Here is a 26,755-nt window from a genome sequence, read left to right on the forward strand (position 1 = left end):
CCTGCCTCAGGCCTGTGGCTTCTTACCTTCCCTGTACATAAACACAGTGAAGTCGGCTTCTGAAGCTACGCTCAAGTGACACAGCCCACTCCGGCTCTCTTCTAGCCGTGCAAGCAGCGCCACGCCCAGTCCTAGAGCCGGACCACCCGCCGGCCTCGCCCTCTAGTTTGAGCGAGACAGGCTCGCCTACGACTCTGTCGGGGAGCAGAGAGCGCCCTCCAACCGCCAACAGCTCACAGCTACTACTGGCTCCTGAAGGCAGCTGGTGAGGCCGTCCCGCTGAGGTCGCCCCGCCTCCTCCGCAAGCGGCTCCCCGCCCGTTGCGGCCTTGGGGCAGCCCCGCGCCTCAACGCGCCCCGCCCCGCCGGGCTGCGAGAGGCGCTAGGAGCGCGCACCGCTGGGAGCCGGGGGCGCGCAGCCCGGTGCTTCGAGCTCCGGGGGCAGTTATGGCGGCGGCGGCCTCGCAGCGAGATCCGGGGGACTGGCAAGACTTCTCGGGTTTCCAGCCCTCCTCGGGGAGTGGTCCTGAGGCTGCCCGCGACAAGGGCGGCTGGGACGGTGGGGATTTGGGGGCGAAGTTGTCTCTTTGCTTTGAGCCCCCGCAGGCCCGGGCAGTCGGCGGCGAGAGCCGCGTTCCGTTGCGGCCCCTCACGGAGCAGAGCGCCTTGCAGGACGACGAGTGAGTACAGGCCTGGAGGGGAGGCAGGGAGAGATGGGGTGTCTGTGGCCGAGTCACTCGAGAGGGAGGCCTGGCTCGGCCTGAAGGAACGGTCGGAGCTAGCGGGGGCGGGGGCGGGCGCTGAGCCCGGGCACTGTGCGGGCTCCATGGCTCGTTAGCCCGCTGCCCTTGGGCCTTCTGGCTTCGGCCGCCTTCACCCCAAATACCAGCAAGGCTTGTGTGCTGTGGGAGTTGAAGCCTCTCCCCACTCGCGGCACTGTAGCTGGGAGTCACAGGGCCTGGACCCGGGGGCAAGCGGTATGCCCAGCCTGCGGGGCGCGGGTTTGACAATCAGCTTTCTGGTTCTGTTTCCCGGACTGTCAGGGAGCTGTGTCTTTTACCTCAGGGTAAGAAGAAGCATCTCTTCTGAAACGTGAAGTGACTGAGGGTAGTTTTGTTTAGTTTCTTGAAAAATGCCCAGCGCATCAGCATTTAAGATTAAACGTGAAAGCATGGGAAGCAGATGGAGAACAAAATCTCAGCTGCAACCTTGATAATATTTTGTCCCCTGATCAGCAGAGCCTCTCTGATCCATATATGCTGCTTTCCTCCTGATTTTAACATTACTTCACTAGTACTCATACTTATTTTACAGTAAATTTCAGTCAGCTTTCTTTCATCAAAATACTGCCGGTTTTGTTTGAGGTAACTAAATTGTGGCTTATTCTAATAGAGGACAAAAATTGTTAGCAAAAGACTAGATATAAACAATGAGGTGAGTTCAAAGAACCATGAATGAGAGATGTATTGGGCTGTGATGAGGCGCTCTCTGCTCTTCTGTGTCTGGCTGGGTCATTCCTCTAACCTACTCTGAGCTTCATTCCTCTAACCACTCTAAACGTACCCACAGTGTAGTAGTTTGTTAGCTGACTCGAGGCAGCAACCTGTAACAGAAAGAAAGATAGACTGATTTGGCTCAGAATTTGCTCTTCAGCCTCCAGTATGCTTGATTATAATGTGCAAAAGGCAAGGAAAACAGGAACACTAGGAATAGAATAGATTTCTAGTATGATTTGTAATGAAGCTATCTCTTCATCACATTGTTTTATTGCATCTCTGTGCATACATTGTTGGTTTAAAAAGGGAAATAAATTACATTTATCAAAACCTGTTTTAGTTTAAAGGCATTCTAAAAATAGTGACTTGTAGATGAATATTTAGGGAGGAAAAATAGTTGTTGATATAAATATCTTATCATTAAATATGTTTGCATTTTTATCAGTTGCTGCTTATTTTAAGGTCTGTATTTTTGTTGTTTTCCTCTTTCTAGAATTTGGAATGCGTTGACTGATAATTATGGTAACGTAATGCCAGTAGACTGGAAATCTTCCCACACCAGAGCTTTGCACTTGCCAACACTGAATCTTTCAGAAAAAGGGGTAAGTTCTGATCAGCAGAAATGCCCTCTTTCTTTGGATCTTTTATACTCAGCAGGGAAATAAAGCAATTTGTATAAAATAATGTTGTTATTAAATGGTCTAAAATATTTTTAATGCCAAGCATTATACCTGAAAAGATTTAAAAAAACATTAAACCATTAATGTATGTTTATATCTCCTTGGGTTAAAATAATTTGTGGTTAGTTTTAGATGAGTGCTCGTTAGAGCCAGAGCACAATAGAAAAACTTACAAAATAAGAAGGTATGTCATGTAAAATCTTTCTACTGTCAGTTTCATATTGAGCACTATTCTGGGTGAGAGATGATCAGACACAAGAGTACCCTGATTTAGTAAATCCAGTGTGGACATTTAAATTTATCTCATTTTGCTGTCAGGTGGAGACTATAAAGTAGCTTTATTACAGGAAAAGTTAGTTAGGAGACAATGAAGTGTAAGAGTTTGTTTTGGGGTTTTTTTGTATTTAAACAAATGGAATAGTTGTCTGAGGAGGGAGCTGGGAATGGAGAGCTACAGAGAGGTTTATAGAAAGGGTTGTCCTCTGATCTTCTTAAAAGTGGATTAAAACAGAAGAATTCCTATCTCACGTCTTCAGAGGAAATGAGTGTCTTATCTTTTAAACAGAGTGAAATTGAGGTATGTTGTAAAAATATCTGTGTGTGTAACCTGAGAATAGGGTAATGCCATCCGTTATGTAATTCACAGCTACTTTTTACTGTGACAGGAGCAAAGGTTGTTCTGATGAAGAGGATACTTCGGGGTTTAACAGGGAAAGGTGGCAATTTGGGGTGTACTTTCATGATTTGAGTCTGATGATTATCCCTTGAATTTGACTTCTGTTTATTCTAGTTTTTGTTAGAATGTTTCTTCAGATTTTTCCAAGTGCTTTTTAGAGTAATTGAATCCTTATATTTAAAGTAAAAATACTTGTAACCCCTTATGCTGTGACCTTGTTGCGTGACTGAAATATGGACTGTAAGACTGATGGATTTCTTGACAGGTAGCTAGGTACAATATAAAAATTAGTTTTGTAAATTCTTTGAAGCTATGGAGGAACAACATAAAAAAATGTAAGTTGTGTTGATGAGTAAGAAAGAATCTTAGGTATGCTACCAAGAAAAGGAGAAAATCTGTTCATGGGTTAAAGATATCTGAAATTTTTTCAGCTTTCACTCCACCTGGCATGTCTTTGATATGGTAAGCCCATCTGTTTGGGAGCATTTCACATGGATTTTTTCCTTCTTCTCTGTTTCAGCAGTATTTCTAGATATGTGACAGCACATATGGACCTTATTTTAACTTTCTTAACGATGAATACTGACAGCTAACAACACTTCCGTGATGGTGTTTGAAACTAATAATGTGCTGTTGAACTTGTGCTTACAATATTTCTCTTCCTGTTTTTGTAGGAAAAAAACGTAAGGCGACGGAGGCTGATTTCATCTAGTCTCTGTTGCTTCACGTCACAGATCTGTGAAAACTTTCATATGGCTCTGATAGTGAAAGAAGTAGTTGGGTGGAAGCATTGTACAGTTATACAAGGAAGAGGGTTGTGCAATTACTTGTTTATTGTATTTTGGTTAGATTTCTTTCAAACAGGTCATTCCCTGGTGTGAGTGTGAGGACAGAAATAGGCATAGAGTGTGGCTAAGTGGAAGGCCAGGTGGTCCTTTTGGCATCAGCTGTAGCTTGGGCTGTCATAGATGGTCTATAAGCCTTGTTGTAGATTGAGTTTTAGTCTGCTGCTATTCATACCATCCTGCCTCATGCCAGCTTCAAAACTGAAGTGCTGGCTGGAGCAAAGTGTTATGAGGGTTGAAGTTCGAATTGTAACGTGGGAGGCTTCCTATTCCAAGTACTCCGTTGGGATTCCAGGCTTTTGGATGTTGTCTCTCTTCTGCTGAGATGGCAGCAGGACAGGGAGGGATTGGGTGGGGGTAGCTTCCTGGCTTGGGATTTCAGCGCTCTGTCATTTCTGCTTGCTACTGCTTCCCAACATGCTTTTTCTGCAAATAGGCTAAGGTAATTGTGCATTGTATTCATATTCATTCAGTAAATTCTTATCGTATCTCACTCTGTCACAATGTGGAGGGTTTTTTTGTGTATTGCTTTTCCCTCACTTCTTTGTCAGGGAAGCAGACAGGTTGACCCCTTGTTTTGACTTAGGCCATTAAAAGCATAAATTATCAGAATCTAGTTTGATTGTCTCCCAATGTGTCATTTTTAGAGATGTCAAGAGAGGAAGTTGTCCTTTTTAGATAAACTACTATTCTTGTTTACTATCCCATAGTTGTTGCCGTAATCATGCAAAAACATTTGAGAACTGAAGATGTTAAAGAATGTCAAAACTGGAATGTATCTGTGCTGTAAGTGAAGAGATACTCGTAGTGGAGCCCTGTCACTGCATGCTTATTAGAATTCAGATTCTGGAAGAAAGTGATCATTTTACTTCTTTCCAATGGCTGTAGAAATACAAATTTTATGTTTTGCCTTGTAGACCAGCTATCTGGGGATAACAACAGCACCTTCAAAATTAATCTGAAATAAGAAACTGGGAAAATTGGAGAATTTACCACAAAAATTGAAAACCGATATAGTGAGACCAAAGACTTTATACAGCTAGTCATAATGCTTGTAAATTTGACCAAAGATCATTTAAAGCAGTTGAGCTCAAAACATCAAAGGCTAGGGGCTGCAGCTTTTTTGGGGGGCCTTTTCTAGGTTGGTTTTACTGGAATCTAATAATAGATAAAGTGCAGAAAAAGCAAACAAATTGTAAATAAACTAGAATATGTGTGAGATTGAAATATACCTGACTGAATAAGGAGAGAAATTAAATCTTTTCTTGCCTTTGGTTTTGAAGGGTGAGTATGATATGATGCTATATGTGTGGCAACAGCATTTCTTCTGTTTCTTCTTGAAAAGACACTCAGATATGCAACAATATATTTTTTAAATAATCTAAAGATAACCATGCTCTGATTTTTAAAACAACTTGTTTTCACGTCTTTTATTATGTGCGTAACTAGAAGTATAAAATCACTTGAAATAACAAATCTATGTAACATTGGAGGTTTTTAGATGCATTTTCACCCCACAATGACAAGTGTTGATCTTCATCTAAGATTTAAATATCTGTATTGGATTGACTGCCTTCCATGATGATGCTTGCATGTCATTATGTATATAGTCTTTGCATTTTGAGGGTGTTTAAAGACTTTAAAGAATGACAGCTATTTTAACTTTCTCCAACTGCAGTTTGATTTCCATTGTTAAGGTGCTTCAGTTTTCAGATATTTGACAGCAAGAATCATTGATTCCATTATTATGGGCAAGGAATCTGTTTATTCTTAAAATTCAGCTTTAGTTCCCCTTTTGTTTTTGTATATGTACATGTATTTTTATATACATAAACACAAATGTGGATATATGTGTTTACATAAATATGCATTTTCATGCTTGCTAGGTAAATGATAATTTGAACCTTGACCTGTCAGATGATGAGGAGCTGAGGGAACAGCTGGATATGCATTCTATCATCGTTTCTTGCATCAACGATGAACCACTCTTCACAGCAGAGCAGGTAAAGTGTTCGGTGAAGACAGTGTTGTTGGTGTAATAATTTTTCTTAGTCTGTGTTATCTTTTGTTATTCTTCCTTGCTGTTCACCATAGCTAAGCTTATTGATTGCTCTTTATTTGGAGTAGTAGTTGTGTGAGATATTAATAGGTTGTTCAGATTTTTAAAGTATTCCAGTGTTTCAGGTAAGGTTGATAGTCCAGTATCTTTGACATCTTTATAAATTTCTTGCCATGAATTAATCAGAAATACTACTAAATTAAGCAAAAATATTTTTGGAATGTAGATGTCACTGTACAATTTGTAGTTTTCCATCATGATTCTATTGCCTTTCGTATCCTCATGGCTTTGTGGTTAGCAAGCATTCTAATATGGGAGCAGGTAACAGTTCTGCTACTAAGCTTTATAAATTACTTAAAGGCTTCTGGGAAAACCCACAGATTTACTTAAATTATCTTGAAAATTCCTTTTCTAAGTAAGCTTAATGACTGTCCATTAAGATCCTGCTTTGATATACAAATGCAAGAGTGTATTGTATTGTAGTTTAAAAGGTTACCTGAGAAGTCTGATGAATGTGGTAGGAGAGACAGGACTGATTGAACTGCCTCAGTTTATCTCAACGCTGTGTACAGCCTTTAAACCTGTAAAATGTGATGTGTTATTTATTCAGTTGTCATTCCTAAACTGAAAAGTCAGCTCTTTATGAACAGGATTTTTGTTTTCATACTTTCTGGCTCTGGTCTTATGCCCAGGGATAGAAATTAACTTCAGATTTTGGTGGATCAGTTCATAAAACTTCCCATAAGCATAGCAGATTTTCAGGTAATTCAGAGCATGCTTTGGTTTTGATTGGTTTTGTGTATTTTTTTTTTCTCAGAGAAGTGTAATTAAGTGGGGAATAAGGAGGAAATTGATTTTTGTCTTTGTTTTGTTTTCCTTCAACCAAATATGAAAGATATTCCAGCTTACTGTTTAGTTCAGCTCTCTTAAGCAGAGCTATCTGCACCTTCATATGAAAGTAACCAGTTTCTCTACAGTGCTTGTTATGTGATCACCAATTTACCTTGAAGAATGAGGCTTATTCTTAGAGAGCGAGGATGTGGAGGAAATGTCAGTATGATTTTGTTGATTCTCTTCCATTTGGTCTTGGCATTAGTTTCATCCAGCAGCATATTTGCTGATCAAGAATAAAAAATTTAAAAAATTAAAAAATGAATGCAAACAATCAAAAAATCCCACACGCACCAAAACCCCATGATCTCTTAACAGTGTTGCTTCAGATGGCAGGCTGTTTCTCGTTGTGCAGGAGGGTTTTCATAAGGGTTTTCATTTTTTGAAGGTAATCGAAGAAATAGAGGAAATGATGCAGGAATCACCTGATCCAGATGATGATGAAACACCCACTCAATCAGATCGACTCTCCATACTCTCTCAGGAAATTCAAACACTCAAGAGGTCCAGTACGAACAACAGCTATGAAGAAAGTAAGTGGTATTTATTTTATATTATGCTCTTGTGCTTGTCAAAAATAAAGGGTGAGTTTGCCATGTGTTTGATTTATAACAAAATATCTGTATTCAGAAATATTTTCAAAATGCCCTGAAAGAACAAACTATATTTAGAACATGAATAGAAGACTTACTTTTGTCAGGTTTCATAACTTAGAATAAAACTGGAATTTCACAAAATTTCACATTGAAGGAAATATGCTGAAGGTCGATTGACTGGGTTGGTTTTCCTTCTTAGGTTTAGTGGTAAGTTGATCGTTTCTATTAAACCTTCTTAATTTCTTGGGGCCAATATGTGGTGTTTAAGAAGATTTGCTAAAGCTCTTGAAAGCTATGCAGTAAATAAAGAAAGTGGTGTTTGGTACTGTTCCAGCCACAGCAACATTCCTTGATATACAGTAATAAAAAATATATGCAAGATGAATGCTTATGTTAAAAAAAAAACAAACAGTTGCTTTATTTATGTCCTCTATTTTCTTTTATTCCTCTTCAAAAAATTTAGAAGTTAAAAAAAAAGAAAAACAAAACCACCCCTTTGTATCTTACTCTATTCAGGAAATCATCTATTCTTCCTTATACAAAAGGAAGTGACAAATAATGTATATTGTTTAATTGTAGTAGGTCAAATTGTATGTAAATGAAACCTGTGATTAATCAGTTTCTTCATGGAAATTGTTTTCATCTACATATTTGTCAAAATCAAGGTGATAGGTACACACAAAAAAAATTGCTAGATGATCCTTCCTCTTTGGACTTTCATAATAAGTTTGGTGCTTTCTGTCCTGTAGTCTTGGTCAGCAATATAAATTTTTTAGAAGATTCAGGGAACCTGGCTGACCTTTTTTTGATGTGACTTACAGTTGCTGGTGCACTTCAGATACATGGACAAGATCCTGTTTTCATGGTTGGACTCTTAGCTGTGTCAACACATACATTTTCAGGAATGTGAAAGTGAACTGTATCCTGCTCAGAAGGACTTCCTGCTTTGCTGACAATTCCATGTGTCTTTAGGATTAGAGCTAATCAAGCTTGCTTGATGTTTCATATCATGTTTAGTTTGCTTTGCCTCAGGAGTTATCTTTGCTGTTGCATCTTTATGGTCTCAAGGTCATCTCACGGTGAGCCTTGACCAAACAATGCCTTGAGTTACTTTGACAATCAGTTTCTCAGAATCTGCCTTCATGACTTTCAGATCACTAGTTTATGAAAATCTTTTGCTACCTTTTTTGTGTGCAAATCTGGTCAGATGTAGACTGCATCTCTCTGAAACTGTTGCAGAGTTTTCCTAGAAAATGTCTGGCTTTTATAAGACAAATCAAAGATGTTAATGTTTATTACTGAGAGCAGGGAATCAAACCCTTGTATTTACCTTTTTTCCTTGTATAGGAGACGTATTAAGACAGTCCAAAACCAGTTACAGCTTTAGTTACACAGGAGAGTCTGTTAGCCTGCATATCTAAGATTTAATCCAAGTAGTCTTTTGTGTTCACATTGCTCTGTATTCACTCACCTGCATCAGCTGAGTAGTTCCTGTGTGGCCCTTTTTTAGACCTTGATAACAGCAACTGATTTATCATGAACAAGTCAGGATTGCTGTCAGGAAATCTGCACCTACATTTTTAGAACAATTGTTTCTCAGCCTGTGAAGCTAGTTCTTAAGGGTTGGGGCTCACTGGTGCTCTCTCTGTTCTTTCACAAAAATGAAACAGTGGTGCAACGTATGGAAGTTACTCATACTAGTTTTTACCACAGTATACTCAATTTCACAAATTGTAAGGCATACTCTGACTCACACCCACAGAGCACCAGATAATCTTGTTGCTGAATTTACCTTCCTTCCCCCTGCTTATGTTTTAGTTGATGCTGCTATTTGCTATTGCTGGCAACCAAAACTCACCTTGCAAAGTTACTGCAATGGTAAGACGTGTTGTGGCATGGGCAGTGACTGTGAGCAGAGTCAAGATCTCTATTACAGTTAGAGGTTATAACCTGCATTCTACAGGCTTAGAATAGTTTAAACAACAATATAGGCAATGAATGGTTCAAACTACTTGAAAATCAGATTTTTAAGCATACAGTATGTTACAGTGTTTGAACAGACTTTAAGGTATAAACTGCTCCAAAAACTGTCTCCTTGCTAGAGAATTGCCTTAACGGATTTCATTGGGTTTTTCTGTATTGAGTGGCAATGAGCCTTCTCTGATGAGTTTTCGCTGGTGTAATAAAGGAGAGAAAAATCACATTTCACAGATTCACAGAATTCTGTGGTTTATGTATTACCTTTGATGCTTTTAAGAGCAGTACTTCTTGTTTGTTTGTTTGTGGACATACTTGTTTTTTTCAATGCTCATCCATAGGCACTTCCCTTATAAAAAATTTTTTAGACATGGCATTTACTTGACTCTTTCAATGTAACTGAGTGATTACAAAAATCTATGCGGTGTCCTTAAACAGATTGTACTCTTTGTTGTAACCATGACTAGCCATTTCTCAAATGCCAATGAAAATTATGGTCTTTTACATAGCAACTGCTGGGACTTACTGTCTTTCTAGGTGTATCACACTTAAGTGGGAATAGAAAGTAGTCCTCAAAGAAATGTGGCCACTTTTAAAGCCAAGCAAGCCTCAGTACATTCTTTTTGGTTGTAATTTCATTCTCTGTAGCACATGACCCATTTGTACCTTTAAAATGCAAACCTGGAGGAATTTTTTTGTTTTCAAATTGGTGTTTTACAGACTTCTGATTTAGCTTTGACCAATTAGTCTCATGCTTTCTCAAAACTATTAATGCTTATTTTTGATTGAAATGAACCTGTAAGCTAATTTTTATCTAGGTTCTTTGTTTCAGTCTTTTGACTACAATCCCCAGACGAAGAAATTTGGAGGATTTTGTTGGTTTGCATCTAAAAATACTCCCATAAAAGCATGGCACAAGCTGTTATTAATCCATGTGTGTACATTGGCAACATTCCCGAGAGGATTTCCTTACTCTAGACCATATTTTCTATATTGTTGTAGGTGAATGAACTCCAGAAATACCTAAGCATTTATTGTGTCAGAAAATATGGAGACCTTTTTACTTTGAAAAATGAGTGTGAATGGAAAGCAATAGTTAACAGAGGTGTCAGTATTAGAAGTTTAGCACTTAGTTCAATTTCCTCAAATACAACATGCTTTTCATATTTTCAGATTATCTCAGGTTTCTTAGAAATAAGAAGAAACTTTAGCAATCTTCCTGTTAATAATCTAGTTGCCTCCATGAGGTGTTTATGCCTTCAGGACTAATGTTTTGCTTTATGTGGTTTTAGAATTTAATTTTTTGTTTTGAAAAAATTCAGAGTACTTTTTTCTTGTAATTCCCACAGGAATTTTCATGCTTAAAATCTTGATACATTGCTTTTCATGTAAACTATTTCTAGGAGTAAAAAGATTGTCTGTTGCTGAGTTAAATGAGCTGCTAGAAGAAATTGAGACTGCTATTAAGGATTATTCTGAGGAATTAGTACAGCAGTTGGCTCTACGAGATGAGTTGGAGTTTGAGAAGGAAGTGAAAAACAGCTTCATTTCTGTCCTCATCGAAGTACAAAACAAACAGAGAGAACACAAAGAAACAGCAAAGAAGAAAAAGAAGGTGAAAAATGGTAGTCCACAGAATGGCAAACAAGAAAGAAGTCATATGCCTGGAACAGTAAGAAAAATTTTGTAATTATTTATACATTCAGGTTTTTTTTTCTTATGGGAAGTATTTGTCCTATATCACATGAAGATACCTGGTTCACGAGCTTCCGTGCCTTCAGGCCCAGACAACTTCCTATTGAAATTATGTGTTTTCACAAGGTTGTATGGCATTTCACTCTGTTCATACTCAAGATTTATTTTTTTTTATCATTTGCAGATTAGCTTGGAATCAGCATACCTTTCTTGCAAAGATATGACTTCACATGTAGTACCATGTTTTATTGCCAGTAGGCAAACTCATTTATCTGTTTGGTTTCACTGTGATAATTTCAATATGTGTGTACCACTGTTAGCCTTACAGTATTATTGTTGGTGTAGCTGTACAGAGAGTTATTATCTATGTTGGTTTATAGGTAAAGTGAAAGTCTAACCCTGGATCTCTTGAAACCTGTGGCAGAGTTACTATGTCCAATGAGAGACAGGGTTGAGGTGTAGTGCGGGTATAAAGGGAGGAGATAATTTAGTTTATTGTTTACAAAACTCAGCAACAAAAGGAAAAACGGTCTTTCAAACAGAGTTTGAATAATGAGAGGGAATGAAAGGAATTAGGTTATTATCGGTGCAATTACTTATTTTTCTTTGTCTAATACAATTTTAAATTACTTTAGAGAGATGTTAATGTCAGAATTTCTTAGTGTCTCCTTTGGCTGTGGAAAATGTGGTCCCATAAAGAATGCTTCAGTTTGGCATCAGAAGCTTTTATGGTTGTTTTTTGGTGTTTTTTTCCAAACATAAGCAATAAACATTTGTAATGAAATATTGATTTTTCAGAATTTATTTCTAAACTTAGACGCATAAGTTACCTGTGATATAACCCAAATAGAGTTCTGATCTTGTCCATCTAATGAAAAGCATTCATGTATATAGCTAAGTTTTAATAGAACTTCAAGAAAATATATGTCTGAAAAACAATACAAAATTGCTACTTCTTTGCAAGAGCACAGTGAAAAAGCTCAGATGGAAAAACAGCAAGTGGTATTCAAACTAGAAAGAAAAATAATTACTAGGTTTTGAAACTTGAGTCAAGTGATTTGTAAGCTATTCTGGTTAGTTGAAGTTTAGAGACTTTGATACTTTTCAGTATAGAATCACAGAATTGTTTCAGTTGGAAAAGGCCTTTAAGATTGTTGAGTCCAACCATTATCGAACTCTATCAAGTCTGATGCTAAACCATGTCCCTTAGCACCACGTTTATGTGCCTTTTAAACACCTCCAGGGATGGAGATTATATAGCTGTAGGCAGGCCCAATATTAGACATGATCAGGATACAGATGTGTCAAATTGCTTTCTGAGGGATTGAACAAACTAGTTCTGAAGTAAGACTGTAGGCTGCAGACATGCAGTTCTTCTAAAAATAGTTTATCACCAAGTATAGATTTGAGAGCCTTCTCACAGAAAGAGGTGCAAGATTCCTTCCTTCAATGCTCCTTTTTTTTCCCTTCTTTTTTAAGGAAGTGATGAAAATATGTGTACAGAGAGTATGTTCAAGTAACTTAGAAAAGTGAGTTTCTGTTAAGTCATTATCTTAAACTGTGATGAAGCCTCATTTAAATACAAAGCTTGGAAGTAGAGTTAAATTTTCATACCCTTAAAAAAATCCAGTTCTTCAGTGTATACTATAATTGAATTTTCTTGTCCTCCATACAGTCTTTGGGCAAGTCACTTTCTTCTAAAACTTTTACCCTTCTCACAAGGGCAAATGGGAGTAATTAAAAATAGGCAGGGCTTGAAGATACTGATTTCTTGAAGCAAGATATCTTAGAAAATTTAAGGTGGCTTTGGCAACATCTATGTCCGTTTACTGACCTCATGTGCTTTAGAAAGTAAATTAATACTGTATTCCAGCACATTTTATTCCCCCTCCCATAAATACATAGGTAAGTGTGCTGATGTGCACACATCTTACTGCCCTGTGTCAGCAGGTTCCTAGTTTCTTCTTTTTATATTTTTCATGGTTGCTGATTTTTTTTATATCTCATGTTAAATGTCAATATTTATTTTTTTTCCACTTCTCCAGCAAGCAAAAAGAATTAGAAAGGTCAAGAAAAAAACTGTGATTGGATTATATATTATTTTTTCTTTACTCGGATTCCATGATTCAGTGTAACGGAGCTTGAAATTAATATGGATATATTATTAACTAATTATATATATTTTATCATATTACCAAAAAATGGGAACACTAATTATTGCTTCATTTGTGGAAAAGGAAGCATGAGAACCTAACACATTTTAAAGAGGTAGAGCTGAAAATAAATACCTCTTAACAGTGTGTCTAGTAGATGCTTAAAATTGGAGGAGTTGGTATAAGTATTGGCTCTGAAAGTGTATTGCTCAAGCATGAATTTTAAGGGAGATTGTGGTGTGAACTGAACTTTTAAAACCACTATTTTTTGCATTTCAAAATGTAAAAGGCAAGTCTCAATTATTGGGTCTGCAGTGTGAGGATTTTGTTTAATTAAATTTTGATGTAGATAACCGCCATTGTAAGGTTTGCTTTTCAATTATAAAAATTAAGCAGGTGAATGGAAAACCAAATGTGCTGAAATACATCTTAGAGCTTGTCTTTGTCATTTGTCTTTTATAGTCTTGGTAAATTCTGATTAATAGTCTTCTGAACTTTTTTTCTGTCCCTTTTTTCCTTCTGATGTTTTCACTACCTTTAGCGCTTCAGCATGGAAGGGATCTCAAATGTCATACAGAATGGCTTCCGCCACACGTTTGGGAACTCAGGTGGAGAGAAACAGGTGCTGGGCTATCTTCTCTCTTTTTCATTCATTGCTTGCACTTTTGGTGGGAGCTTGAAAATGTACAGTAGTTCACAATAAATGCTGAGATGGGGGAAAAAAGCAGAACAGATGTTGGAATCTGTACTCTTTCCCTGCCTTGTGTCTCTGATTGGCCTACAGTCTCTCTTTCTCTCCTCAGCATCTCAACACAGTCAGGATGTGATATCCTGATTCACTGAAATATTAAACCCTTATTTCCTACCCCAGACAAAAATGTGTTTTGGCATAACACAAGCTTCAAATACATTGCATGTCTCTAAAATTCTAATACCCCAGGTGAGGATTATGTATCAGGTTAGACATAACATTTCAGCCTTCGGTGTTAAGGACTTGCGTAATATCTCCAAATGAAAGAAGGCTTTATTTTCTTCAAATGTTTGGAACTAATACATCTTTAGCACCTGAAAAATGTGTAGACTCTAACGTAGTAGTCTTTTGGACTTTGATAAACACGTGATGTTAAAAGCAGCCAAATGCATGCAATGCAGATTACTAAAATAAAATATGTAAGTTCTAGTCAACTTTGTGTCTTTTCATTGACTGCTTAAATGTTGAAATACACAGTGTTGAGTCCCAGTTTCAGTGAGTATCACTGTAGATGTTACATATACCGAAGTAGCAAGATTTTTGTGCTTTATTTCAAACTAATACTTAGTTGTTTGTTTCAGATCTGTAGTGTGTGTGTGTTATTAAGTGCACTCTGAATGTGGGTGAAATACTGGCATTTCACATTAAATAAATGCTTGTCCACCCCTTATAGCTTGTGCAGTTGTATCAGAGGAGTGTGTTAGGAGTGTGGGAAGGTTTTGTTGTGGTTTTTTTCCCCCCTCTTGAGAAGTCATCTTAGGACTGCATGAACTGCCTGGTAGTTTAGAAATCATGGCTCCTTAAGCTTTTGACTGTAAGCTCCTCTCAAGTCATTCCTGAATCGTGAAGTTAGAAGTGGTCTTTTTCAAGTAAGGTGAGTTCTTGAATACGTAGATCCAGCTATTTGTCCCCAACTTAGGGGATCTTGAACACGTATATAGGCCTTACCTAACAGAGTTTGTATCATTCTATATTTTCTCAGTACAGATAAAGTAATAACTGTGCTGTGTTGTTTGTTTGTTTTTCTTTGCTATATTTTAATAATAAATTATGGGTGTTAACCTGTTTCTTTAACTGTTTTTAATATTGTTTATTTTCATAAAGTGAACATGTAGCTATGCCATCCTCTCTTTTGGCTAAAGTATTTCTTTTAGTTGTGTGTCACTGTTCAAATACACCTTTTTTCTTTGCCTCCTATCTTTCTAAAGATAAGTAACATAATCTTGTATTAACAAAAACACTGATTGGATAACTCCAGGTTACTTTTTTAGTTAGTTTACTAATGTTATTCGTGTTGATCATACTTTTCCCCAATTTATCTTTCTCCACTTTATCTTACACTGTGTCCTTGTTAGCAGGGTTATGGCAGGCTTATGTTTGGGATTGTTCTCTTCCTGTATCCTAAAGCAAATCATAGAAATAACAAGAAATTAAAATGAAAAATAGGGGAGAAAGAGAAGATGCCATCTGTTTTCTCATTTAGTCCTAGAAATCAATGACTTCTGTGACATTTGTCTTTTATTTGGAGGGTTGGTTGGTTGTTGTTTTTGTCACATTACTAAACCCTGACCCTGTTTTTAAAATGTTAGTGGTACTATCTCGTGGCAGCAAGATGCAAAGCATAGAAAGTATCAGATGCTCAGTTGCGTAGTGCTGCTTTCAGAATATTCAAATGGTTTTAGGGGTCTCTTGTCATCATAAACAGGTGTCTTCTGCTAGCAGAGAAGAGTTAGCAATATAGATTTGTACTAAAAAAAAACAAAAAACAACACAGAAAGAGACACAATTTTTTGTGTACCTGAGAAGTCAGAAGTTCATACACGAAGTCACAACATAAAGTTTATGACAAGTTTGTACAGTTATTTCAGAACTCTCTTCAGTTCTACAATTTTAGTAGTATTTACTACTTTTACCATTTTCTCAGTAGTATTACTCTGATAGTGAATACTTTCCTTTTTTAAATTGTAGTCCTTTTATTTGTGTGTGTTTGAGACAAAATGAGAATTACTTAGAATTTTTGAGCATTTAAAGAGAAACTTCTGGCGGGAACTCCTGTTCCCATCTGACAATGCAGCTGGAAGAAAAGAAAGCCACCAATGGCATAAAAGCTGTTGAAATGACATGAAATTGAAAAAACTCTTTCCGTGATCGTATTTCCAGAAGAAGGTTCAAGATAGTAATCTTCATTTCAATTTTTAGGCATATTGAATGCTTTTTATAGGTGCAGGTTTCAGTGGTAATTGCTGCTTATCATATTGCTGAATCAGCTTTAAAATATTCAGAGATCACAATAGACTCAGCACTTGGTCATGTTGCATAGGCTACACTTTAGTAGTTTTTTTCTTCACATTTCACGTTTTCTTCACAGCAATTCAAAGAATGAGTTTTTATAGTGACATTACAGCAGCAAAATACTGATGAGAAAAACAGGGTGATTTTTGTGATTCTGTGATTTCAGGAAACTAAGAAAGAAATTAGTTAATTTTGATGTTTGGTTGTTTGAGTTTATTTAATTGTTGCTATTAGAGAGGAAAATTGGAAGGTGGAGTTTACAGGAGAAGAAAACAGCTAATGTTGGTATTTAGTCCAGTGAAATAAGGCTTAGCTTTATTGTCTAGGTAAAAGGTAGAATGCAACATAGTTCAGAAGGCTGGAAATGACAGCCTGAGATCTGACTTCTGAGTTAGTAGATCTACTTTCACCTCTGACATTTGCGGATTTAACAGTCTTATATCTAGCTATTGATTCTGGTAATTTTAGAGAGAGTACAGTTCAGTGATGATACTCATTGGTTACATCTGCTAGAAACGAAATTGAAAACTGATTGCTTCCTAAGAAGTGTTCCTCCACTCTGCTAAGTGGATGTGAGAAAATGCAAGAAAGAAAAGGCAGAGAGAAAAGTAGCCTGTGCTTGTGTAAGGTCTTGGTGTCAGTACATCCCATACAATAGGCTCTTACAAGTGACACAACTGAATCTCTGGATTTTAAGAACAGGACATGGTTGAACATGAGGTGAATGATCCCACTCTAAACATGGCAAAGGTTACAGCTGCATCTAGCAACACTAAATCTACCTCTGCAAGGTGAACCTCATCACCAGACTCAGAGTTACACTTGACTCTTGCTGAAGTGCTACTACTAGGGGGGGAGACCTTGTGCATAATATGTTACATGGAGAGCCACATACCTTTCAAGCTGAATGAGACATAGAGGGTTGCTTTGTCTGCTGCGTTGTAGCTGTTAACCCAGAAGAAAGTTCTTAGTAAATTCTTCAAAATGGAAGGAGATTTCAGGAAGCTTTTTTATTCAGGAAATTCCAGCAATTTCAGTGGTTTTGAAGTGCTGACCTCTTTAAGAACACGCATTCATATAGACTACAAAGTAAGATGTTGTCAAAATGGATTGAATAAAAGAGCAATAGGGTTGCTTCAATAATTTGTTGGACTGCAGTTATTAAAATCCTGAAAGATTTAAGAAAATTCCACCCCTACCCACCTTTTTTTAAAGCTCACAAGAATTAAATATTTCAGTAAAGAGCAAATAGAACAAAACCAGTATTGCTTTAAATCAGTATTAGCACACTGGCTATTAAAACTGAGAATTTAAATAAAAATCCAAATGTTGTGGTCTTGTGTTTAATTAGGGTTCCTTCATTCCTTTGATTGGAAGTGTTGGAAGGGTCAGAAGGTGAAAGTTGTCTGTTTTCATTTTCACCTGTGGAGCAGCCTAATTTTCTTTGCACGGATTAGCACAGATCGCATTTGGAGCTGAGACTGGGCAAATCTCTTTCACATCCTCAGTGAGAGGAATTCACTGAGAAAATCCTGCTGTTTTGAGATTGTTCAAAAATAATATATAACAAGTTAAAAGGTTTATGTTTTAATTTTTTTATTTTCCCAAATACTTATTTACACTTAAAACCACTACCTCTTACTTAATGAACCCCCCACAACCTGTATGAGTTGTGCTCTGGAATTCTTTAAAAAGCTGACTCTTCCCAATTTTCCAATATTTACCTGGAATTTTTAAATTTTTTTTCCATGTGCTTCCTGTACTTTCCATGTACTTTCTCATCTCGAATATAGCTGGTGACACTCTCACGATCATAAATACATACTTTGTTTTAAATTATTTTTTGCGAAGAGCAAGTTTGAAAATGGCTCATCTGCATTTGTGGTGGTGTTTGAGGGGAGATGGTGGAAAAGTTGTTCTTCCAGCTTTTATTTGATTGTACATTAAGAACAAAGAGGAAACCTAACAGAGAGAGACCTTTTTGCTGTAAATGGCTCCAATTCTTAAAATACATTTCTTACAGTGTTTAGCAGCATGAATTCTAAAGCCTAAATGGTCAAATAATTTGAAAAAAAAAAAAAAAACCCACAAAGTTGGTTCCTGTAATAAAAGCTTTTGGACAGGAAAGGTAGAACTTTAATCTCTCTTGTGAAATGCAATCTTTTGGAAAGTTTTTAATTGTGGCTAGCAATTTCAGTTACTATGGTTTTTGCTGTTTGGTAAGTAACTGCAAGTAACTCTGTTTTTCATTTTACAGTACTTAACAACTGTTATTCCTTATGAGAAGAAAAATGGACCCCCATCTGTTGAAGATCTTCAAACATTAACCAAAAGTGAGCAAATGAAGTTCCCACACTAATCCTTTCTCCTTTGTATTTCCAACTGTGGTTGCTCAATACCAGTGAATCCATACAGTTATCTCTTCCCCCTTACCCTCTATAGCGTATCTGTAAAGTTGCATGATTTTTCACCATGCATTTTAATTTTGACTGTGAAGGTTCAGAAGACAAGTATGTTTGTTTTCCATCTGTTTTCTGAAATCCTGAAGGCTAGAAACTTGCATGTATCAGAAAGTAAGTGTTCTACACCGTGTTTAAACAGCTGGGCCTTATGGAAAATGCTGCATGTCAAGGAATTTTGCAGTACCCAGTATTCCCCTATGTTTAAACTCACTGTGCTTTATTGAGATTACTGCAATGAGTTTCAAAAATTGCAATGGATGTTGGGAAACTTAGGAGAGGTTGCACACGATTTGGTTTAAAATAGCCTGCTTCTCTTCAGATAGCTAATTTTTTATTAATAAATTTTAATAATTAGAAAGTATAAACCAAAGAATTTTGACAGTGCTTTGAATTTCCCTTTATTCACATCTTTTTAGCATAGATCCTTAAAATTATTTGTACGTCCTAAGTCCTCTGGTTGTTTGGATTTTCATTCTAGTTTGTATGAAAAGTAAGATTGTATTTTTTTTAACAGTAATTATGTGGTTAAATACAGCAAAGCATTTCTGGGAATCAGGAAAATCTCCTACATCCGAAGTTTGTAGGAACAATTTAAAAATAGAAGGTAAAGTGCGTCAATGTATTTCATCAGATCTCAGTGCAGGGCTTTGGATCTAATGTCTTAAGGTGCTTTCCAGCAGCACAGGTCTGATTACACAGGTGGCTGAGGGATGGTAAAAAGCTCATTGCTTGTTAAATACTACACAAATTCTGGAGTAAATGAAATGTTTCATCAGGAATTGAATTCCCTTTGCTTTTTTTACAGTTACCCTTAGCTGGAAATTCATACTTATTTTGTGACAAATGTATTTTTCATTTTTTACTTACTTCTGCAGATGAATTTTATCCTCTTGCCTTATTTAAATGTGCTCCAGAGTTCAATATTAAACAGGGAGAGGTTAAAGCCTCCTGAAAACATTTTGTGTTGCTTGCCAGTTTACTAGCAAAATGACTTGTACAAATGTACTGTAGAGTATTAACAGTATTGCTTGCTGTCATCTGGTTGAGACTTGATCCTGTGACTCAGTTGCTGATTTCTGACTTGCTCTCACTGCTGTTAAGGCAGACAGTAAAGCAGGTAGTCAGGGTTGCTTAGTCATTTTTTTCTTTCAAAGCTGTATTCTGTAGTTATGAACACTAATGTCTTCAACATAAAAACAGAAATAAAATATTTGACATATTTAAAGTATCATATGAAGAATCTGAAGTTTATTAAATACTACTTTGTAGTATAATTCTGTAGTTTTGATTCTTTTAGTCATGTCCAGGCCATTTTATAAAGCATTGCTGTTGGGGTTTTTTATGGAGTAACAGACAAGCTTATTTGTGTCAAGCTGAGCTAGTCTAAATATTTTTCTTTCTTCAGAAATATGCAAGAATGGACAATTTTTACTTGGTTACAAAAATGGCATTTTGATATTATTCCAAGTTAATGCCAAATCACATATTTATGATTTTTCCAAACTATGGCTACTAATGTTCATCATTTCAGAGGAAGAAAACCACCAACGTTTTCATCAGGTCACTCACAGACGTGCTTCTCCATTATTCCATGATTTAAGATGAAGATCTAGGAAATAAGTAATGGAGCATGCTTTTTCGCCTAAGATTCCTTTAGTAGTTCTTAGGACATTTTAATTTTGGATGTGGTGACTTACTTTTGGAGATTTATTTTTTTTTTAATAGGGGAGGGGTGCTTTTTTTGTTGTTGTTATGACAGATGTTTTTCTTCCTGTAATAATTAACCACATAGAATGGGTCTCTTGCATCTACCTACTATGGAGTTTAGTGAGAATTACGTAAGTGTGAAGAAGTACATAAGGGTGAAGATAGGATGTGTCTCACTGTAATCTTATGATATTCCATTTAAGAGTTTTCTTAGTAATCGGATATTAATATCTGTTGAAGTTGAAGCAGCTTCTTGGTATCTCTTCTGAGAGTGTTGTCTTAAATTTATGTGAATTTCTTTTTTTTTTTTCTTTTTTTTTTTTTCATACTGTAGTCCTCCATGCCATGAAAGAAGACAGTGAGAAAGTGCCAAGCTTGTTAACAGACTATATTTTAAAGGGTGAGTTTGTTTCTTGGAAGGGTGGCTGGTTGGTTTTGGTTTGGTTGGTTTTGGTTTTTCTGAATTAACTTCATTTACATACAAGGTTACAGAGTGATCCTACAGCATTCATGAATTATATTACTCTTTTATCAAACACAGTTACTCTATTTCATCTGATGTTTCTGAGCATATAGTTCCTAAATAAAATGTGTTTATTTTGTGATAGTATAATATAGCAGAGTTTGTGGTGTATCAAATAGCTGAAGGATATCATCAGGAGCAGAGAAGTCTAGCTTCCAAAGTTAAATGTGTTGTACAGGTTTTTCAGAAACTGAATTACAGCTGCTTGTGGTAGTAATGCATTTGCTAGATGAAGTTTACTTACACTTTCTGAAAATCCTTCTTAAGTTACACATGTATTTGCTTATGAGCTGAGAGGCATTTGCACTTAAGATCAAGGGTTTTTTTAATGATGATGGCACTGAACTTTTGTGAATCTTTGACTCAAGGTTGAACTGTTGTCAATAATGAAAGTTATTTTCTTTTCATCATAATACATCTAGAAGCAATTTGATTCAATTGAATAGTGCTCTATACAGTGTCTGCTCTTGTTTTTAGACATAGCTAGCTAGCTTTCAGATTACTAGGATACTGAGAATAAACTGACTGCCAGTGGAAATGGAGAAATCTGCTGCAGAGAAGGCTTGTAAAAGTACATTAGCTGGATAGGACAGGATGAAAGGATGATCTAGGAAACTTGATGCTGAGGTTCCCTCCTATCTCTTTCTGCATGTTCATGGCACCAGAGATGCTAGACTAGGTGCAACAAATATAAAAGCATCATACTTTCCTTGAAGGTGTTGAATCAAACAGGTCATCATATACAAGCACTGTTGCCTTTAAATTGCAAAACACAAATGATGGCAGTAATTGCTCATATCACTCATACTGAAAGGAAAAGATTATTTCCACTCAGCCATCACTTCACTACTGAACAGAACTAAGCCTTTCTCAATCTGTGCGTCTGTTTTCACTATGGCAATCAGTCATACAAGTTAGTGAGCACAGAATTCTACTCTTCCTTTCAGTGTAGCTGTAATTAAGCTTCATATTGCTATGTTTAGACTGCAAAATTTATAGCTTAACTGACAGTGTAACATTCTAATGTAGATTTATCCTGTAGAGCAGACAGTCTTCCAATTGTTTCTGAAGTTGTAATCTGTTTCTCTTTCTGCTGTTAAAGCTTAAAGGTGTGAAATCTCAGCAAGGTTTCATGTGTGGCACAATATACTCCCAGCCACATATCTATTGTCTGTAAATAGTATTTTAAGCTTTGTAAAGGGAGCTAAGCAATTCTACACATTCACTTAAAGCAACTTTCAGCTCAGCTCTTGTACGTGAAATTCCAATTTACTCCTTGAATTTCAAAACAAAAGGAGTGACCTACTCTTTGAAGAGTCTGCTCTCTTCACTGGAAAGACTAAAAATGTCTTGACACAGTGAAAATTGTTATGAGGATTTAGGGATTTGAATTTCTTTTCCAAAAGAAGCAGGAGGATAAAAAGTTCTGTACCAAGTGGTAATCATCCTTATGGTATAGCGATAACTGTATTAATTTTACATTTGTTTACACTATGATCCAGCCATTGTCTTCACTGAACAAATTTTATTTATTTTTATTAAGCTTTGGTAAAGAAATGAAGTTATGAAATGTGCAGATTCTATCAGCGAAGGTACTTTGTTCTGTTAAAATCTGTTACATTCTTATTCCTTTGAGGATCATTTTTCCCTAGTCTTAAAACAAAAACACAGGTGGTAAATTATACATGACGATGGGATACGTGCAGATCTATGGAAAATTCAGTTAGTGTAGTGTTTGTCAGCACAAGTTAAGCCTTCTTCCTACTTTGTATTCCATTTTACAGAGCAAAGGAAAAAATAATCTAACAATAAGTCCTTAAGTATTTTTTATTTTTTAACCAGCACTGTCATTTTATTCCATAATATTTAAAAGAAATTAGAACATGCACTCTTATGTGGGTGTTAATTGGATGTCCATGGATTTAGTAATAAATTTACCCACATATCATTGGTTGCTGTTGAAAGAAGCAAGAGCTGAAGAAAAAAAAAATCAGGAAAAAAGTGATTCTACCAATTGCCATAGTGTTGTTGGCATAATGTCGTAGGACAAATAAAAGAACAACACTCTTAATCTGGTAAATTTAATGGAACCATAAAATTGAGCAGTAAGTGTTGATTTTAGAAGAAATCTTGCCAAATTCACTGATATTCTGATAAAACCAAAGAGACAAACTAATTTGAGAGTGGTTTTCTGGGAGTGTTTTTTGTTCTTTTCTTCTGAATTTCATAGTGTTTTGCAGAAGCATTACCATCTTGAACTGAATGTCAAAATGATTCTGAAATTTATGGAAGACTAAATTTGGATCGTGTCAGATGATACAGATTCTATCCATGTGTATTGTGTAATACTTGATAACTTCATGTAACAACTGAGTTGCCTTGTTTTGGCAAGACAGATTAGGCAAGAGCTGAAGCACAGGATTGGAATTTGATGTGGTTGCAGACCTCTCCTTCTACTACTGACCTTCTGTGTTATTATGGATCATTTTTGCACATTTTCATAACCAGCTAATACTTTTGAAACACTGGAAGTAGAAATCCTCAGAACATGGGATGTGGAAATCCAGTACAATAAAGAAGTGAAAAAAGCTAATGCAACTTGGTACACTTCATGTTAGAAAAAAATAAATCCTCCAAATGCATTTCTGAGTAGCATTATTAGTTTTGAAATTATTTCTGGTGTTTGCTTTTTTTAAAAACGTCCTCTTTTCCCAAAATGCTCCTTTTCCAAAATTTTTAAAATACCATAATTTTCCCCCTTTCCAGAACAGTTAGCTCTCCACTCTTTTCCATAAGGAGTAGTTCCTCAGAGGAAAGTATCCCCGAGCCTGAATATTTACATATTCTATGTAAAGTCTTATACAATGCAGCATCTTAACTTCTCTTGTTTGTGCTACTCTTGATACAACCTAAATTATTTGCGAGGGAATTTTTCTCCTTTTGCAAAGTTTTGTTTCTTTTTACTTTTCAGGGAACATTTTCATCCTGACGTTAATAATAATGGAAGTGACTTAGTGATTTGCTTTGGAAGTAAATTGTAGTTTTCTGCCACTAACATATGATTCATACTGTGTTTTACAGGTTTAGAATGAAAATAGATGGTAACATGAAGTCTATCAGCTTTTGCAATCATGCTTAAATGTGTCTGACTATATTTTTAATATCTTGATGTTACATTTTATCACTAGGGCTGATGAAATAGAAACTGTGATTTGGAAGAGGGTGGAAACAGGTGTACTGACAGGTTTACTAAAAGAAACATCAAGCCAGCATTGAGATTCTTGGTCTTAGAAAGCATGATTTTGGACTGAAGCTGGCAACTTAATAAGCACCTTGTATTTAAGTGTTATTTGTGCTCATCTTTTTACCGATCTTTTTTGATGGTTTTAACAAATTCAGTGTGCTTTGAAAACATTGGTTTTGTTTACATTGAAAGGCCTACAGAAGCAAGTAAGCAGCAAAGTTTCTAGTGCACAAGTTAAGCTGTATAGCACGAAGCACAGATGAAGATAGTTTTATCTTGTAGGTCTGTTGGTTTTTAGCGTCACAACAACAATAGGTACTATATCCATAGCTGAAAGCATTTTTTATTTTATTTTTTTATTATTATTTTAACAGAAGCTTTCAGTCTTTCTTGTATAGTGTAAAGACTTTCTGCATTGTGATTTGTTTGCCAAGTACAATAATGCAACATGTAGTAGCATCTGTAATCCCTGAATTATGCAAGTTTAGGTTGCTGTTTGAAAAATGTGCTTTGTTGCAGTTGTTGTCTGTCTTTTAAGCCTGCCAAAAAGTAATCCACATTTTCAACCCCACAAGACAGAAAGAAGGGCTTGCAAGAATAACTGCATTTCACAGATACTGTAGGGAACTGCAGTTCCTTAGGCAGGAGAAGGACTGAAACCACCGTTGTTGTTGAGCTACAGGTTACTGCCTTTGAAATGCCAATATCCAGTTGTCCAGATTGCGTTCATCAGTATGTGCATACATAAAAGCTCTTAGAGTACCTCCTATCAGGTTTGTGGCACAAGGACCTGCTGGAATAGAGTTCCTAGAATATTTAAAGTAGAAGGCATTGTGGAAAGGGAAATTACCTAATTTTATTGTTACAAGGGTACAGAGGAATATCTGAGGAAGTGTGCTGGGAGGAAGGGCTCCTCAATTTTCGCTACTTACAGAACAAATCATAGAATCATTAAGGTTGGAAGACACCTTAAAACACCAACTATCCAACCGTAACCTAACTACCATGACCACTAAACTGTATGCTGAAAATCAATTATATGTATGTTAAATGTTAGTCTGTAGATATACACAGGTTCAAGATATTAAGAATGTGTTGTCTGGTATCTCATCTAGACGTATTTCAAGATTATTAGTTTTTACTTCCAGTTTTCAGAAATGTGAAGATTTAACTTCATGTACAGGGATACATTTTCTTATATAACATAATACCAGTATGATATGCAAACTGAATATATTTTTCCTTAATTTGAGACCTTATGTAAGTGTAAATAATTGTGACATTCCTAAGACATAGATGTTATATGTAGCAATATGTAAGTATGTACTTGTAGCTGAAATAAATGCCTTTGAAATCAGATGTGTCCTTACAATAAATAGTTCTAAGATGATTTTATTGATAAGCTTTGTATTCTTTTTCCAATTGTCCTTAAACAGCAATTGTGACATAATACAGGGCTGAAATAATGTATGTTACTACTGAGTCAAATGGGTAAAATATATCTACTATTTCGTTTTTTTCTGAATGTAGATGCAACAAAAGCGGAACAATTTTCCGTCTTTCAGTTTGCTTTGCTATTTCATATCTGATCTTTCAAATTCCTAGTAAAGGCTTAAGAAATTGGTTTTTGTTTGGTTTTTTTATTTTATTTTTTTAATAAAGTAAGAACTTTAAACTCTGTTCTCTTTTTAAATTATGCAAGTATTTAAAATATCAAGAACGTTTATTTTCTTGCCTTTGGAACTTTTGTTTAATTGTTACACCTGACTTCTTTATTTGCTTTTGTGTTGTGCTAGCATTGGTTTGAAAGCTGGATTGCTCTGAGGTTTGTGTCTTACATGTGAAACAGGAATGAGAAACATGTGAAGGACATGTCTTGTCGTCCCACTGTGTGATTCAAGTACATGCACTATAATTAGAAATTAGAGTCTCAAATTGTCAGTGCATATTTTTAAAGTGCATGCATCACCTTTTATTTAATACTCTGTTTTCTAATAACACCTCAAAAAGCACTGTTTAAGACATGACCTTTAGTTAACTCATTTCTGGATAATATTAGTTAAAGATAGTGGGTTGTGTCACTAAAATATCTTTTGACAAGAGGATGATCTCTTAATTGCTGGTTTCAACTGATTTCTAGATTTTGCCGTGTTACTAATAGGATAGAATTCAATGTTTAAGTATTTTAGTATATACAATAGATTTTTATGTAGACTTACTTCACTGGTGTTTATCAAGATGTATTTGTGGTTCTTTTGCAGTTCTCTGTCCTACATGAAGAAGGCTGCCTTTCAGAATTAATCATGCTCCTTCCCTTGATGAGAAGTTTTCCATGGATATAACTCATAGTATCTTTCATATGGCACTATACCTAAACCAGTATGCATTTACCTCTTCTGTGTCTGTGTGGATTTCTAATCCTACAATAAGTCTTCTGGGCATGACAACGCAAACATTTTAACTTAATAGTGCAATGAACTGGAGCAGGGAACAAACATTGTACAGTTCTACTCACATTGTTCTGGCTTTTTAAAGTCTATTTTTACATTGTATAGCATGTAGTAAATCCTCCTGCATACTTTGTTGGAAGGAAAAGTAAACTTTGAATAGTGTAAATAAAATAAGTCTAGTTTTAAGGAATCCATATTTAAAAACATCCTTAGTCCTTAGTTCCTATAGCAAAGATCCAAAAAGAGTCATAGTCAGGCT

The 26,755-nt window shown here is 36.2% G+C and overlaps 1 protein-coding gene across 1 annotated transcript; it reads left to right on the plus strand.

The window, feature by feature from the left end:
* Positions 1 to 446: 446 nt before the first annotated feature.
* On the plus strand, positions 447 to 26,324 carry FEZ2 (fasciculation and elongation protein zeta 2). Its single transcript, XM_054396937.1, has 9 exons — positions 447 to 679; positions 1,989 to 2,097; positions 5,583 to 5,699; positions 7,035 to 7,179; positions 10,623 to 10,891; positions 13,609 to 13,689; positions 18,368 to 18,443; positions 20,614 to 20,679; positions 26,308 to 26,324. The coding sequence occupies exons 1-9, from the start codon at positions 447 to 449 to the stop codon at positions 26,322 to 26,324; spliced, it is 1,113 nt and encodes a 370-aa protein (XP_054252912.1).
* Positions 26,325 to 26,755: the final 431 nt, after the last annotated feature.

Source organism: Indicator indicator, chromosome 2 (assembly GCF_027791375.1).
Source record: "Indicator indicator isolate 239-I01 chromosome 2, UM_Iind_1.1, whole genome shotgun sequence".
In the NCBI taxonomy this organism is placed as follows: domain Eukaryota; kingdom Metazoa; phylum Chordata; class Aves; order Piciformes; family Indicatoridae; genus Indicator; species Indicator indicator.